The sequence below is a fragment of the Scophthalmus maximus genome, chromosome 9, assembly GCF_022379125.1.
Source record: "Scophthalmus maximus strain ysfricsl-2021 chromosome 9, ASM2237912v1, whole genome shotgun sequence".
Taxonomy (NCBI): domain Eukaryota; kingdom Metazoa; phylum Chordata; class Actinopteri; order Pleuronectiformes; family Scophthalmidae; genus Scophthalmus; species Scophthalmus maximus.
In genome coordinates this window covers 24,181,939-24,197,500 of record NC_061523.1, presented here as the reverse complement: position 1 = coordinate 24,197,500, position 15,562 = coordinate 24,181,939, and the positions used below count along the sequence as shown (strand labels likewise).

Sequence of the window (15,562 nt, the reverse complement as noted above, 5' to 3'; positions counted from 1 at the left end):
CACACAGCATCAGCAAGATGATGGTGGTGAACCGGGTGGAGGGGCGCAGCAAGACCAGGACCAAGGAGGCCGAAACACCCGAGTCCCAGCCGCCGCCAGGGGGCGAGAGGGACGGCAGCGAGGAGGCCGCAGCAGGAGACATCAAAGGGCTGATCAGGTGTGAACGGTGCGGATACAACACCAACAGATACGACCACTACATCGCCCACCTGAAGCACCATAGCAAGGAGGGGGAAGACCACAGGTAACGGTCCCTCAAAGAACACGTCCATCACCTGTTCACACCCAGACCAGAGTAATGAGTGTGTGTGTGTGTGTGTGTGTGTGTGTGTGTGTGTGTGTGTGTGTGTGTGTGTGTGTGTGTGTGTGTGTGTGTGTGTGTGTGTGTGTGTGTGTGTGTGTGTGTGTGTGTGTGTGTGTGTGTGTGTGTGTGTGTGTGTGTGTGTGTGTGTGTGTGTCTGTGTGTCTGTCTGTCTGTCTGTCTGCAGGGTGTTCAAGTGCACTCTGTGTCCGTACACCACCGTCAGTCAGTACCACTGGAGGAAACACCTGAGGAATCACTTCCCCAGCAAACTGCACACCTGCAGCCAGTGTTCCTACTTCTCCGACCGCAAGAGCAACTACATCCAGCACATCCGGACGCACACAGGTGAGTCCGGGTCTGTCCCGGAGTTTGGACTCTGGGGTTTGGACTCTGTGTCTCTGTCCTGCAGTCTGGACTCTGCGTCTCTGGTTTCTGTCCTGCTGTGTGAAGACGGGCTGAGGTCTGATGAGTCTGTGGTGTTTGTGTCGTACAGGTGTCCGTCCCTTCCAGTGTCTGTACTGCGACTACTCCAGCTCACAGAAGACCCACCTGACCCGACACATGAGGACTCACTCAGGTCAGTCATCCACTCGGTACTGGATCATCCTCAATGGATCAAACTGTCCGTCGGCCCTCTGCATCTGTGTAGTATGGACGCTGGGCGTGATCGTAGCAACAGTGATGCGTTGTGTGACGTGTTCTGTCTCTGTGTCTCTCACTGTCGACTCTTCTGTTTGTGTTGCTCTCACTGAAGCAGAGGATTAACATGGTAAAGTGATTTACATCAGAACCACGTGCTGTGACTTCCTGTCTGTCATGTTGTTGTTGTTGTTGTTGTTGTTGTCGTGTTCACATCAAACCAGATCAACCAGAAAATTCACCTCATATCCACACGAGTCAGAACTGTCAGACGTCAGGGGTTTTATAAAACCATCCAGACACAAACTGTTTTTAGGTTTTTCTGCTGTGGTGTGGACACGACCTGAACCTCGACCTGAACCTCCTGCATGAGTCATGACATGGTCCTGTGTTCATTTAAAATGTATATGAACATTTACTGACGGACTGTAAAGTCGTGATTCAGTCTGGACCATGTTAGCAAAATATTAAACATGACGATGACGTTACAGTCCAGTCGTCATGTTTTCAGATTGTGAAAGATATTTTGCCGACTGACGAATGATTTTCGGTGTTGTGGGTAACTGTGGTCTCCTGTCTACGTTAACTTAACGAGCTGCGTGGGAAAGTATCATTCTGGCTTCGTAGTGAACATGAATCAGTATCATGATGCTCTGTCGGGTTTATCTCATCACATCTGACCTCTCTGTGTGCAGGGGAGCGTCCGTTCAAGTGTGAGAGCTGCAATTACCTGGCAGCCAATCAGCACGAGGTGACCCGCCACGCCCGGCAGGTCCACAACGGGCCCAAACCGCTCTCCTGCCCCTACTGCGACTACAAGACGGCCGACCGCAGCAACTTCAAGAAGCACGTGGAACTCCACCTCAACCCCCGACAATTCCTCTGTCCACTCTGCAAGTACGCCGCCTCCAAGAAGTGCAACCTGCAGTACCACATCAAGTCCCGGCACTCGGGGTGCAACGTCTCCGTGGACGTCTCCAAAGTCAAACTACGCGTCAAGAAGCCCGGTCCTGACGGCGCAGAAGAAACCTCAGACACCAGAGTGAGCAAGTTTGACAACTCCTCCAGCGCGGAGGACGATTTTGACATGGACGAAGAGGACGAGGAGGAGGAGGTGGTGGACTCGAGCCCAATCAACCTGTCCATCAGAAAGAGCAGCAGGCCCAACATCGCCCAACCGCTGCAGAGTGAAACTCCAGACAAGGCTCAGAGGAAATCCAACGTCCATTCTGAGAAAGAGAAACTGTCAAAGGCAAAGGATAAGATGGAACCAGAGAGAAAAGTCTCAACACGGCAGAAGAAGACAGAGAAGGTCAACGAGAACTCCGCTGTTAAAGAAACTCGGACAGAGACGACAGCTGCAGGAATTACAGACGGGAAGGTGAAGAGACGAGTGAAGAAGCTGCTGGCAGTGAAACCAACTGTCCAGGACCAAGCAGAAGAACCCGTATCCCCAAAAGAGCAAGCGAAGACGGAGAAATCTGACCAAACAAGATCCAAACAGGAAAGAACAGTGAGGCAGAAGGTGGCGAAAGAGGAAGAGAAGTCGAAGCCTGAGAAGGAAATGGAACCGCAGGAGAACAAAAGCCTCAGCAAGCTCAGGAAGTCGGCATCAAAGAAGTCAGAGAAAACTACAGAACAGGTGGAAGAAACTCAACAGAAACCAGAGAGTCATGATAGAAACCAAAAGGAAAAGGTGGTTAAACAAAAGGCTGCAAAGAGGAAAGCAGGGGAGGCGTTAGATCTCTCCAGATCATCTGAGACGCCGTTCAAGGTCCGGCGAATGAAGGCTGCTGAGAAGCTGAAGCCAAAACCTGCTTCAGACGAAGACAACAAGGCCGCTGACGTCAAGTCCAACAGGACGACACCAGTCAGGCAGAAGACGACCAGGAACTCCAACAAGAAAGTCTCAGGCCTTCAGCTGCCTGGGGGTCCAGCTGCAGACAAGACGTCGGCCAGCGGTCGGTCCACCGAGGCTCCAGGAGACGAGACGTCGGCCAGCGGTCGGTCCACCGAGGGTCCAGGAGACGAGACTTCGGCCAGCGGTCGGTCCAACGAGGCTCCAGGAGACGAGACGTCGGCCAGCGGTCGGTCCACCGAGGCTCCAGGAGACGAGACGTCGGCCAGCGGTCGGTCCACTGAGGCTCCAGGAGATGAGCGGATGCTCACCACGAACCCAGAGCCAAAGGAAACACCCACTGATGAGACGAGATCGACTCTGGACAGACCCTCAGAGAAGACAGAAGGTTCCCCCCCCTGTAACTCTCCGACTGAGGACCGTCCTGCTCCGACCTTCCTCAAACCCACGTCGCCGCCTTCTCTGGTGCTTCCCACCCAGAGAATCAAACCCGCTGACCCCGAGGACGACGAGGGGATTCACAGCAGCCACGAAGGGGGAAGTGATATCAGCGACAGCGCCTCCGAAGGCAGCGACGACTCTGGCCTCAACGGCGCCAGGTCAGGGAAGATGCCCAACGACCCCGAAACGCCCACCGACGAGATCCCGACACCGACGGAGCTCAAGAGTCACATGTGCATCTTTTGTGACCGCACGTTCCCCCTGGAGGTGGAGTACCGCCGGCACCTGAACCGGCACCTGGTCAACGTCTACTACATGAGCGACACCAGAGGACAGAAGTGATGCCGCTCAGAAACGTCATTCAGAACGTTGGGATTCTGTTGCCCCGAAGAAACCGGGTCGGGTTTCCGACGGCCGGGATCGACAGTTACAAAACTCACTGTACGTATCGTCGTCAGGGTCAGAGGTCAAACCCAGAGAGCAAACTGGAGACAAAATTATTTTTGTTTCGTCAAAGTCAGTTGCAGATTTTCATTGTTTTTTTAAATTGTTTGCATCTTCATGAACTTGATCTTTGGAAAAAACAAACAACACGAGTCTCCAGGATGACATCATCATGATGACGTCATCATAATGACGTCAAGTCAAGCTAAGACTCTGATCTGGTTCACAAAGACTTTGCGTCGGGACCCTGGTTCAGGTGTCGGAGCGTGACCTCGGAGGTCGGGGTGTGACCTCAGAGGTCAGAACCGGTCTTCAGTTTCCACCCTGCTGCTCGTAACGTTGGATTCTGTTGATCAGACCTGACGAGTCACATGATCTCTTCTCACGTCGACTTAACTTCCAATACATTTTTTTTTAAACTATATCGATCTGCTCGTTGTATCATGATGTGTAGAAATCAGAACCTTTAGTCCAAATATTATTTTCCATTTTAAAACCGTCAGTGCCTTTGACAATCATCAGCTGTTTCCATGACAACACACAGGAAGTGGTTTGTGAAGTAAAAGTGAATTTTTTGTTCAGTTTCTTGTTTAATATCAAAGTGAAGAAAAAGAATAAAGTCGTGTAAATGCATTTGTGTAATATTCACTTTAACGATCGGTGACTCTAAAGACAATGGATTTGAGGTAGCAAGGCCCCGCCCACACAGGTGCGCTCGACCAATCAGGAGTCAGTGTCAGCTGTCAATCATGACGTCTTAGCCCGTTTTATTACAAATAATATTTGACATGTACCAGGGGGCGGGGCTTATGACCTGAACTGCAACAATACAAAAGGGGCGGTCAGAGACCAGGGGGCGGGGCTTGGTTCTGATTTCATCAGCTACTGACACATTGGTTAATTGATTGACACATTGATTGACAGACAGTGGAAAACTCACACATTCAGGTGTTTTCACAGGAAGCTTCATTATCAGTTTTCATGAATCAGTCAAAAGAATAAGTTTCATCTGTGAACAGTGTCACATGACTCACAATCACAGGTTCAACAGATCAGAGACGTCTCTGGTGTTTTCATCACGTGAACAGATGTTACCATCTGTGTGACGGAGGCGGAGTCCACCTTTCGTCCCTCAGGTTCACTTCCTCTTCCCCTGCAGCCTCGCCGTTCCTCTGTCCTTCAGCGCCGCTGGTTTTATGGGTTTGTAGGCGGCGGACTTCCTGATGCGTTCTCCTTTCAGAGAGACGACGTGAGGAAGTAGCGGCGGCGTCCTGAGACTGAAACCTGCCGACCCAGGACCGTGAACCCTCAGCAACACCTCGTCACCTTCCACTGCAGTCACCGCCACCCAACCTGGAGGTCAGGAGAGGTCAGGTCAGGAGAGGACAAGAGGTCAGGAGAGCACAAGAGGTCAGGTGTGTTTACCTGCAGACGACAGCTTGATATCGGCCGCGGCCTCCAGGTGACCTCGACCCTCCAACCTGAACTCCTGAGGAACCAACGGCGGAAACTCCTTCATACGCTCCGACCCGCCCATGGGCACCTGAACGCACCAGTATACACACACAAACACCTCAGTAGGTAAACTCACCATGTGACCTGTGACCTGTGACCTGTGACTCACCCCCAGCAGGACGTGTCCCGCGTGCTTCTCATAAACACTCTGAGCTTTGTCCAGGCTGCTAATGTGAACCGGGACTCGACTCGAGGCCATGACAGAGAACCAGCAGGACCTCTGACCCTGCAGACGACACTCCATCAATAACTCAACCAAACTAGTAGAAGATTAATCAAACCACAAGAACAGACAAGGGGACAGTAAACCATTCGGACTGTTGACGTCCAATAACATACTCAACGGTTGTTATTGAGTTCATATTCATGTGTCGTAAAATAAGCCTCGTTATCACTACGGTTTCACAACCATTTATGGATCATAAGCTGAAATAAATTAACTGAGAACAAACTTTGATCTTTTAACCACCTTAAGCAGGACTTGTGGTCACCATGCTAACTGATGCTGAACCTCTAACATGATGAACTTCATGATAACAGATGATAATCAGATCTGATCAGAGTCATTCTACAGGATCCTGACTGGGACAAGAGACAGATGTTGACCTGAGTCGGTCTCAGTCATTGGTCGACTGACCTGCAGGAAGTCGATCCTGGCCACGCCCCCCACAAACAGACTGGTACCGGGCTTCAGCACAAATGTCCGCGGGACGATGGCCTGAGTGGGAACCACTGACATCACTTCCCGTTCATTCAACAGGCTGAGGATCTGGGCGAGAGACATTCACACAGACAGAGAGAGAGTGTTATCATGGTGCTCCGCCTCCTGCCGCCATGACCTTGATCTGTGGGTGGGGCCTCACGTCGTCCTCCTTCATGATCCCCGGGGTGTCGTACAGCCACTGAGCGTCCTTCAGCTCGTTGTAGGTGAACTCCTCTGGCGTCCTGCTTACCCCTGGAAGGTCAGAGGTCAGTCAGAGGTCAACCTTCAGGTGACACACACAGAAGGTTGACCTCTGTTCCTCACCGGTCACTGGCGCCACTCCGTCCTCATGTTCCCCAAAAGCCAAACAGTCGGGATCAAACTGGATCTCATCCGGTCCTGACCGGACGTCAACCCGGAACGTTCTGCCAACACGACCTGAACATGTGACCAGGTTGTTTAGTAGCAGTCGCCCCACAGTTGAAGATAACAGATAGGCCCCTCCCCCTCTCACCCACGAGGTAAGCCTCCCTGCTGAGGCGTCTCAGTCTCCGCTGCTCGTCCTGCGACAGCTCGTCCTGCAACAGCTCGTCCCCCATCTGTCGCTGTGCTTCCTTCAGGCGCTCCTGGCGTCTGAACATCCGCTGCGGCGTCGGGTTGATGATGGGAAACTTCAGCAGGTTCAGAGTCGTCCCTGATCGTACCACGGCGGGAAAACACAAACACAGTCACGTGACACTGGTGATGGATCTATAACCACTGATTGATCATATAAATATTACGACAAACTTTTCATTTGTCACCACCAACATGGTTAAAAGACAGGAAGTGACAGACGACCTCTGACCTTGTGATGTCATTGGATCAGACTAACTGGTTCTGGTTCTCACCGGGCCAGGGAGAGATCGTGGCCCTGTGGACCAGATCCGAGGCCTTGGACTTGCAGTAGTCGGACTCCAGCAGCGTGTTGAAGAGAGTCGACTTCCCGGCGTTGGCACTGCCCACCAGGTAAACGTCACCTTGGTACTTCCAGGACTTCTGTAGGCTGGAGATCAGGGTCTCGACACCGTAGCCGGTCTTGGCGCTGACGAGGTGGACTTCGGTGACCTGGCCCCCGAAGCCCGCCTCCTGGCAGTACTGGGCCAGCTGGAGCTTGATGCGCCGCAGGTAGCCGGGCGAGTCGCCGGGCAGCAGGTCGATCTTGTTGCCGAGGACGACCACGTGTTTGTTGGTGCCTACCAGCTCGGGCAGGGCGGGGACGATGGAATCGGGGAGGTCAAGCAGGTCGACGACGAGCAGCACCAGGGCCCAGTGGGGGCGGATCTGCTCCACCACGGCCCGGTACTGGTCCCTGGACACCTGCAGGTTCAGGGCCTTGTGGTGGTGGGTGAGCAGGTGGCAGCGTTGGCAGGTGGCCCCCCTCAGTCGCCCGTCCTGCAGCAGAACTTTGTACTTCTCACTGGGCAGGTAACCTGGCACCTGGACGGCGGCGCAGTGCAGCACGGCGCCGCAGCCCGAGCAGTCGGTGTCGCTGACTGGCTCGTCCAGGTCCGGAGTCCCGACGACCCGGTGCTCACCTTTATCTGCCGCCTTCTTCTTCTTCTTCTTCTTCTTCTGGGTATTTGCAGCCACAAGGTTTTCGTCCAGAGGGAAGTCCACGTCCCGGAACTGGATCCCAGAGTCCGGGTCCGCCTCCCGCTGGGCCCCGCCCCTCAACACCTGCAGCTGATGCTCCAGAGACCTCAGGTGGTTCTGAGGGGGGACAGGGGGGGGGGGGGCGGCCACACTCAGCTGGTGGAGCAGGTCTCTCTCCTCCTGATGGGGGTCCCCCTCAGGATCTGGACCAGGATCAGAACCACATCAATCAATAATCAATAACATAACTGTTAAATAATTGTTCAATCTCAGTTTGACTGACAGGTCTGGTTCAGTAGGATCCAGGTTCAGGTCCCGGAGCCCGAACCCGTCCACAGTCCCGGTCTCACCTGTACAGTCCACAAACACGAACTGTTCCTCCAGGTTCGGGTCCACGGTGCAGATCCGGACTCTGCCTCGGTCTCTGCTGCTGAGCTGCCGGATCAGACCTCGACCTGTTCCCGGTCCCGGTCCCGGTCCCGGTGCCGCAGCGGAGACCCGGCGGGACAGAGTCCTCCACAGCAGCCGGCGGACAAACACCTGGACCAGCTGAGACATGATCCGAGCTCCGCGGCCGGACTCAACCTTGGAGCTGGAACACGCGCGCCGCTCGCCTGCGACTTCCTGAACGGATGTGACGTCAAACTCGTCGTTTGTTTATGTTCCGTTCTTTTGGTTCACATTTAAAATAACGTTCAGAATAAAACCAGGATCGACACGTGACACATATCATAACATAACAATCATATCATAACATTAAAATAACCAATAAGTTAAGAGAGAAGACTACGCCGACAGGAGGTCTCACTCTGCTGCGACTTCTCTCGACAGAACACTACAAATAAACTACAAACATGGCTCCGTTAAAGAAACTGAAGGAACAGAGAGCAGGAAATAAACCTCAGTGAGACCTCTTGTTCTCAGAGGATCTCTGCAGACCTACGTCACAGACTCCTCGTCTCGTCTCTTCACTTTTCAACATGTTGTCGATCAGAAGGGTTTTACTGAGACGATCTCTGAGATCAGCTGCTCAGGTGAGTTCACCTGGTCACTGACCCGGTCCTCTTCAGACCCGGTCCTCTTCAGACCCGCTTCTCATCAGCCAGTCCTCTTCAGACCCGGTCCTCTTCAGACCCGGTCCTTTTCAAACCCGGTCTTCTTCAGACCCGGTCCCTTTCAGTCCCGCTTCTCTTCAGACCCACTTCTCTTCAGACCCGCTTCTCTTCAGACCCGCTTCTCATCAGCCGGTCCTCTTCAGACCCGGTCCTCTTCAGACCCGCTTCTCATCAGCCGGTCCTCTTCAGACCCGGTCCTCTTCAGACCTGCTTCTCTTTGGACTCGTTTCACTAAAAAAGGTCGAACCCTGAAGTTAAAGATTAAGCAGCAGAACAAACCTGCAGAAACCGGTTTACCTGAACACACGAAAACACACACACACACACACACACACACACACACAGGGGTCATGGTTAACGCACATGTATCTGTAATGTTTCACTTTGTCCACCAGGAGGCAGCAGAGTCAAACCGTATTAATACGTTCTTCATGGACAGATCACAGGTCCAGGTCCAGGTCCAATCTAAAGTTCAGATCCCTGACTCAGTTTCTGATCAGAGTGAGACCTCTGCTGTCGTCTCTCCTCTCTGCAGCCTCAGGTGCACCTCTCAACCGGGTCCCAGCAGCAACACAAAACATTCTATGAGTTCCGCACCTACTGCATCCATCCAGACCAGAACTCCGCCTTCCTCAAACTGACCAATGAGAAGATCCGCCTGCGGACTGCCCACTCCGAGCTGATTGGATACTGGACTGTAGAGTATGGCGGCTTGAACCAGGTCTTCCATATATGGAAGTACGGTGAGAACATTCTCCCTCAATTGTTTTCACGTTGTTCTTCTTCTTCATGGGCTTTTTAAACCTGACCCCTGACCTCCAATCTCTCACTCCTAACCTCTCACCTCTCACCCTTCACTCCTCATCTCTCACTCCTCACCTCTCACCCTTCACTCCTCACCTCTAACCTCTCACCCTTCACTCCTCACCTCTCACTCCTCACCCTTCACTCCTCACCTCTAACCTCTCACCCTTCACTCCTCACCTCTCACCCTTCACTCCTCACCTCTAACCTCTCACCCTTCACTCCTCACCTTTCACTCCTCAACTTTCACCCCTCACCTCTCACCTCTCACCCTTCACCCCTCACCTCTCACCCTTCACCCCTCACCTCTCACCCTTCACCCCTCACCTCTCACCCTTCACTCCTCACCTCTCACTCCTCACCTCTCACCCTTCACTCCTCACCTTTCACTCCTCACCTCTCACCTCTCACCCTTCACCCCTCACCTCTCACCCTTCACCCCTCACCTCTCACCCTTCACCCCTCACCTCTCACCCTTCACTCCTCACCTCTCACTCCTCACCTCTCACCCTTCACCCCTCACCTCTCACCCTTCACTCCTCACCTCTCACCTCTCACCCTTCACTCCTCACCTCTCACCTCTCACCTCTCACCCTTCACTCCTCATCTCTCACCCCTCACTCCTCACCTCTCATCTCTCACCCCTCACTCCTCACCCTTCACCCCTCACCCCTCACTCCTCATCTCTCACCCTTCACTCCTCATCTCTCACCCTTCACTCCTCACCTCTCACCTCTCACTCCTCACCCTTCACTCCTCACCTCTAACCTCTCACCTCTCACCCCTCACCTCTCACCTCTCACCCTTCACTCCTCACCTCTCACCTCTCACTCCTCTCCCTTCACTCCTCACCTCTCACTCCTCACCTCTCACCTCTCACCTCTCACCCTTCACTCCTCACCCTTCACTCCTCACCTCTCACCTCTCACTCCTCTCCCTTCACTCCTCTCCCTTCACTCCTCACCTCTCACTCCTCACCTCTCACCCTTCACTCCTCACCTCTAACCTCTCACCTCTCACCTCTCACCTCTCACCTCTCACCCTTCACTCCTCACCCTTCACTCCTCACCTCTCACTCCTCACCTCTCACCCTTCACTCCTCACCTCTAACCTCTCACCTCTCACCTCTCACCTCTCACCTCTCACCTCTCACCCTTCACTCCTCACCCTTCACTCCTCACCTCTCACTCCTCACCTCTCACCCTTCACTCCTCACCTCTAACCTCTCACCTCTCACCTCTCACCTCTCACCCCTCACTCCTCACCCTTCACTCCTCACCTCTCACCCTTCACTCCTCACCTCTAACCTCTCACCTCTCACCTCTCACCTCTCACCTCTCACCTCTCACCCCTCACTCCTCACCTCTCACCTCTCACCCTTCACTCCTCACCTCTCACCTCTCACCTCTCACCCTTCACTCCTCACCTCTCACCTCTCACTCCTCTCCCTTCACTCCTCACCCTTCACTCCTCACCTCTCACGTCTCACTCCTCACCCTTCACTCCTGGCTCTTCACCTCTCAGACAGTTACTCTCAGCGGGCAGCGGTCCGGGCAGCCCTTGGTCGTGACCCCTCATGGATCTCAGAGTACATCTCTAAGGCTCTGCCGATGATGTCGTCTCAAGACAACGAGGTTACCTATGCAGTTCCCTGGAGCCACCTGCAGAGGCCGCCACAGGAAGGCGGTAAGCCCCTCCCCCGTCACAGACGCACACTGTAAAAACAAAACATCTGATTCAGTACGATCATGTCCAGATGTGTGTTTCAGGCGTCTACGAGCTGGTTTCCTACCAGATGCGTCCGGGGGGTCCGGCGGTCTGGGGCCACGCTTTCCAGGCTGCTGTCACTTCCCATGATGCACCAGGGTACGGCAAGCTACTGGGAGCTTTCCACAACGAATTCGGCCAATTGAACAGAGGTACACTGTAAAAAAAGAACACGCACGACAACACTAAAATAGGACACGCACGACAACAACACTGTAAAAAAGAACACGCAAGACAACACTGTAAAAAGAACATGCACGACAACGCTTTAAAAAAGAACATGCACAACAACACTGTAAAAAAGAACACACAAGACAACAATAAAACAGAACACGCATGACAACGCTTTAAAAAAGAACATGCACAACAACACTGTAAAAAAGAACACGCAACAACAACCTCCAACAACACAGTGATTATATTTATCTGTCTATTCTCCAGTTTAAATAAGTTTTAATTTCTTGTAATATTGTTCTTAAAGCGTAGTGTGTGTGTGTGTGTGTTGTGTGCGTGCGTGTGTGTTATGTGCGTGCGTGCGTGAGTTGTGTGCGTGCGTGCGTGCGTTTTCTTGGTCAGTTCATGCCCTCTGGTGGTTCGAGAGCGCCGACCAGCGAGCGGACGTGCGACACGCGTCTCACACCGACAGCCGAGTGGTCGTTGCAGGTGAGACACTGTGTGACATCATCAGATATGGAACATAATGATTGGTTCTTATCTTCACATATTTTCTATAATAAATAACTTGCTTACAGTCGTTTCTCAGTTCAGACTTTAAAGAGTCAGTTCACCCAAAAAAACAATAAACAGGTAGACTCATGGAACAAATGAATTATTATAATTAATATAGAAAGTGTCAAATTGAGTCAATATTAGAATAATTATTTTATAGTGTTTGTCTCTAAACGCATCATCGTTTATCAGCTGATCATATTTTCATTCATGTGACAGGTCTGACAGGCTGAAATCAATAATCAATAATCCTCACTCACAGCTCTCTCTCTCTCTCTCTCTCTCTCAGTCAGGGACGCCGTGGTCCATCTCCACTCTCAGAACAACAAACTCATGTTTCCATGTCCTTTCTCTCCCATGAAGTGACGTCCTGTCTCCACGGCAACAGTATATTAATTATGTCAGTGTGTGAGTGACAGTAGGAGCGTCCAATCCCGTGGCTTGGATGACGGAGTGGGCGGGGCTTGTTTCTGTTGATTCTTTTTTTGTGTCGCAATAAAAATATCAGAACAATAAAAGTTTGTTTGTGTGTGTGGTCGTAGTAGTAGAAATAGCAGTAGTAATAGTAGCAGTAGTTGTGTGGTCGTCGTCGTAGCAGTAGCAGTAGTACCAGTAGCAGTAGTAGCAGCAGCAGTAGTAGCAGCAGCAGTAGTAGTAGTAGCAGTAGTAGCAATAGAGGTAGTAGTAGTAGAAGTAGTAGCAGTAGCAATAGAAGTAGTAGTAGTAGCAATAGCAATAGAAGTAGTACCAGTAGCAGTAGTAGTAGAAGTAGCAGTACCAGTTGTAGCAATATCAGTAGTAGTAGAAGCAGTAGTAGCAATAGCAGTAGTAGCAATAGCACTAGTAGCAGTAGTAGTAGTAGCAGCAGTACTAGTAGTAGTAGCGGTAGTAGTAGCAGTTGTAGTAGCAGTAGTAGAAGTAGTAGTAGCAGTAGTATAAGTAGTAGTAGCAGTAGTAGTAGTAATAGCAGCAGTAGTAGTAGTAGTAGAAGTATCAGTAATAGTAGTAGCAGTAGAAGTAGCAGTATCAGTAGTAGTAGAAGTAGCAGTAATAGTTGGAGTAGCAGTAGTAGAAGCAGTAGCAGTAATAGTAGTAGTAGTAGCAGTAGAAGTAGCAGTAATAATAGTAGTAGTAGCAGTAATAGCAGTAGAAGTAGCAGTTAGAGAAGTAGTAGCAGTAGAAGTAGCAGTAGTAGAAGTAGGAGTAATAGTAGTAGTAGTAGTAGAAGTAGCAGTAATAGTAGTAGTAGTAGTAGTAGAAGTAGCAGTAGCAGTAATAGTAGCAGTAGCAGTAATAGTAGTAGTAGTAGCAGTAGAAGTAGCAGTAATAGTAGTAGTAGCAGTAATAGTAGTAGTAGCAGTAGCAGTAATAGTAGTAGTAGCAGTAGAAGTAGCAATAGCAGTAATAGTAGTAGCAGCAGTAGCAGTAATAATAGTAGTAGTAGAAGTAGCAGTAGCAGTAATAGTAGTAGTAGCAGTAGTACTAGTAGCAGTAGCAGTAGTAGTAGTAGTAGTGGCAGTAGCAGTAATAGTAGTAGTAGTAGAAGTAGCAGTAATAGTAGTAGTAGCAGTAGAAGTAGCAGTAGTGGGAATACTAGTAGTAGCAGTAGCAGTAATAGAAGTAGTGGCAGGAGTAGTAGTAGCAGTAGAAGTAGCAGTTATATTAGTAGTAGCAGTAGAAGTAGCAGTAATAGTAGTAGTAGTAGTAGTAGCAGTAGCAGAAGCAGTAGCAGTAATAGTAGCAGTAGCAGTAATAGTAGTATTAGCAGTGGAAGTAGCAGTAGTAGTAGTAGCAGTAGAAGTAGCAGTAATAGTAGTAGTAGTAGTAGCAGTAGCAAGCAGTAGCAGTAATAGTAGTAGTAGAAGTAGCAGTAGTAGTAGCAGTAGCAGAAGCAGTAGCAGTAATATTAGTAGTAGTAGTAGCAGTAGGAGTAGCAGTAGAAGTAGCACTAATAGTAGTAGTAATAGTAGTAGTAGTAGTAGCAGTAGCAGTAGAAGTAGCAGTAATAGTAGTAGTAGTAGTAGCAGTAGCAGTAATAGTAGTAGCAGTAGCAGTAAAAGTAGCAGCAGTAGTAGTAGTAGTAGCAGTAGAAGTAGCAGTAGTAGTAGTAGCAGTAGAAGTAGCAGTAGCAGTAATAGTAGTAGTAGTAGTAGCAGTAGCAGTAGAAGTAGCAGTAGTAGTAGTAGCAGTAGCAGAAGCAGTAGCAGTAATATTAGTAGTAGTAGTAGCAGTAGGAGTAGCAGTAGAAGTAGCACTAATAGTAGTAGTAATAGTAGTAGTAGTAGTAGCAGTAGCAGTAGAAGTAGCAGTAATAGTAGTAGTAGTAGTAGCAGTAGCAGTAATAGTAGTAGCAGTAGCAGTAAAAGTAGCAGCAGTAGTAGTAGTAGTAGCAGTAGAAGTAGCAGTAGTAGTAGTAGCAGTAGAAGTAGCAGTAGCAGTAATAGTAGTAGTAGTAGTAGCAGTAGCAGTAGAAGTAGCAGTAGTAGTAGTAGCAGTAGAAGTAGCAGTAATAGTAGTAGTAGTAGCAGTAGTAGTAGTAGTAGTAGCAGTAGAAGTAGCAGTAATAGTAGCAGTAGTAGTAGTAGCAGTAGAAGTAGCAGTAGTAGTAGTAGTAGTAGCAGTAGAAGTAGAAGTAGTACCAGTAGCAGCAGTAGTAGTAGTAGTAGCAGTAGAAGTAGTAGTAATAGTAGTAGCAGTAGCAGTAGCAGTAGAAGTAGTAGCAGTAGCAGTAAAAGTAGCAGTAGTAGTAGTAGTAGTAGCAATAGAAGTAGCAGTAGTAGTAGCAGTAGAAGTAGCAGTAATAGTAGTAGTAGTAGCAGTAGCAGTAATAGTAGTAGCAGTAGCAGTAAAAGTAGCAGTAGTAATAGTAGTAGTAGCAGTAGAAGTAGCAGTAATAGTACTAGTAGCAGTAGCAGTAGAAGTAGCAGTAGTAGTAGTAGTAGTAGTAGTAGCAGTAGTAGAAGTAGCAGTAATAGTAGTAGTAGCAGTAGCAGTAGCAGTAGAAGTATTAGCAGTAGCAGTAATAGTAGTAGCAGTAGCAGTAAAAGTAGCAGTAGTAGTAGTAGTAGTAGAAGTAGAACTAGCAGTAGTAGTAGTAGCAGTAGAAGTAGCAGTAATAGTAGTAGTAGCAGTAGCAGTAGAAGTAGAAGTATTAGCAGTAGCAGTAATAGTAGTAGCAGTAGCAGTAGCAGTAAAAGTAGGAGTAGTAGTAGAAGTAGTAGCAGTAGAACTAGCAGTAGTAGTAGTAGCAGTAGAAGTAGCAGTAATAGTAGTAGTAGCAGTAGCAGTAGAAGTAGAAGTATTAGCAGTAGCAGTAATAGTAGTAGCAGTAGCAGTAGCAGTAAAAGTAGCAGTAGTAGTAGAAGTAGTAGCAGTAGAACTAGCAGTAGTAGTAGTAGCAGTAGAAGTACCAGTAATAGTAGTAGTATGCTGATTCGTCCCTTACATGACAGATCCCAGATCAGTTCAATCATAGTGAAAGGTCTATTATTGTGAAACATCAGTTGGTTGGTCTTTTATTGTGAAACACGAGCTGAACTAACCGGATGTAAACTGCAGGTAAGCAATCCGTCATTGGGCGTGGCCTTTTTCAAGTGGCAGTCTCCTCC

General features: G+C 49.8%; 3 protein-coding genes across 5 annotated transcripts in view; 2 read left to right on the top strand and 1 right to left on the bottom strand.

The window, feature by feature from the left end:
* The window catches only part of rest (RE1-silencing transcription factor), a 7,396-nt gene extending 3,077 nt beyond the window's left edge, over positions 1–4,319 (top strand). For both annotated transcript variants that reach the window (XM_035650832.2, XM_035650831.2), the window contains exons 3-6: positions 1–244; positions 489–649; positions 798–881; positions 1,639–4,319. The exon at positions 1–244 is cut by the window's left edge. In XM_035650832.2, the coding sequence (XP_035506725.2) occupies positions 1–244; positions 489–649; positions 798–881; positions 1,639–3,584 (2,435 nt within the window). In that variant the 3' untranslated portion in view covers positions 3,585–4,319. The remainder of the gene's footprint in view (positions 245–488; positions 650–797; positions 882–1,638) is intronic.
* Positions 4,320–4,635: 316 nt separating this feature from the next.
* On the bottom strand, positions 4,636–8,292 carry LOC118320056 (nitric oxide-associated protein 1-like). Of its 2 annotated transcripts, none has more exons than XM_035650834.2 (9): positions 7,890–8,292; positions 6,795–7,742; positions 6,419–6,598; positions 6,229–6,342; positions 6,065–6,156; positions 5,839–5,970; positions 5,311–5,427; positions 5,112–5,229; positions 4,636–5,039 (listed from the first exon to the last, which is right to left on the bottom strand). In XM_035650834.2, the coding sequence occupies exons 1-9, from the start codon at positions 8,095–8,097 to the stop codon at positions 4,825–4,827; spliced, it is 2,124 nt and encodes a 707-aa protein (XP_035506727.2). In that variant the 5' UTR covers positions 8,098–8,292; the 3' UTR covers positions 4,636–4,824. The 2 variants fall into 2 exon arrangements, with proteins under 2 accessions (XP_035506727.2, XP_047190335.1); XM_047334379.1 differs by having other exon boundaries at positions 4,866–5,039; positions 5,112–5,239.
* An 87-nt stretch (positions 8,293–8,379) lies between these two features.
* On the top strand, positions 8,380–12,472 carry nipsnap3a (nipsnap homolog 3A (C. elegans)). Its single transcript, XM_035650836.2, has 6 exons — positions 8,380–8,573; positions 9,190–9,397; positions 10,983–11,144; positions 11,228–11,377; positions 11,802–11,888; positions 12,244–12,472. The coding sequence occupies exons 1-6, from the start codon at positions 8,520–8,522 to the stop codon at positions 12,318–12,320; spliced, it is 738 nt and encodes a 245-aa protein (XP_035506729.2). The 5' UTR covers positions 8,380–8,519; the 3' UTR covers positions 12,321–12,472.
* The last annotated feature ends 3,090 nt before the right edge of the window (positions 12,473–15,562 follow it).

Bases quoted from the DNA above. Each gene is read 5' to 3' on its own strand.
- LOC118320056 (XM_035650834.2), bottom strand. From the start codon at position 8,097: ATGTCTCAGCTGGTCCAGGTGTTTGTCCGCCGGCTGCTGTGGAGGACT. The intron at 6,599-6,794 runs GTGAGAACCAGA...TGGTACGATCAG, and splicing joins CACGATCTCTCCCTGGCCCG to GGACGACTCTGAACCTGCTG. The intron at 5,230-5,310 runs GTGAGTCACAGG...TGGTGCGTTCAG, and splicing joins CGGGACACGTCCTGCTGGGG to GTGCCCATGGGCGGGTCGGA.
- nipsnap3a (XM_035650836.2), top strand. From the start codon at position 8,520: ATGTTGTCGATCAGAAGGGTTTTACTGAGACGATCTCTGAGATCAGCT. The intron at 9,398-10,982 runs GTGAGAACATTC...TTCACCTCTCAG, and splicing joins CTTCCATATATGGAAGTACG to ACAGTTACTCTCAGCGGGCA. The intron at 11,145-11,227 runs GTAAGCCCCTCC...TGTGTGTTTCAG, and splicing joins GAGGCCGCCACAGGAAGGCG to GCGTCTACGAGCTGGTTTCC.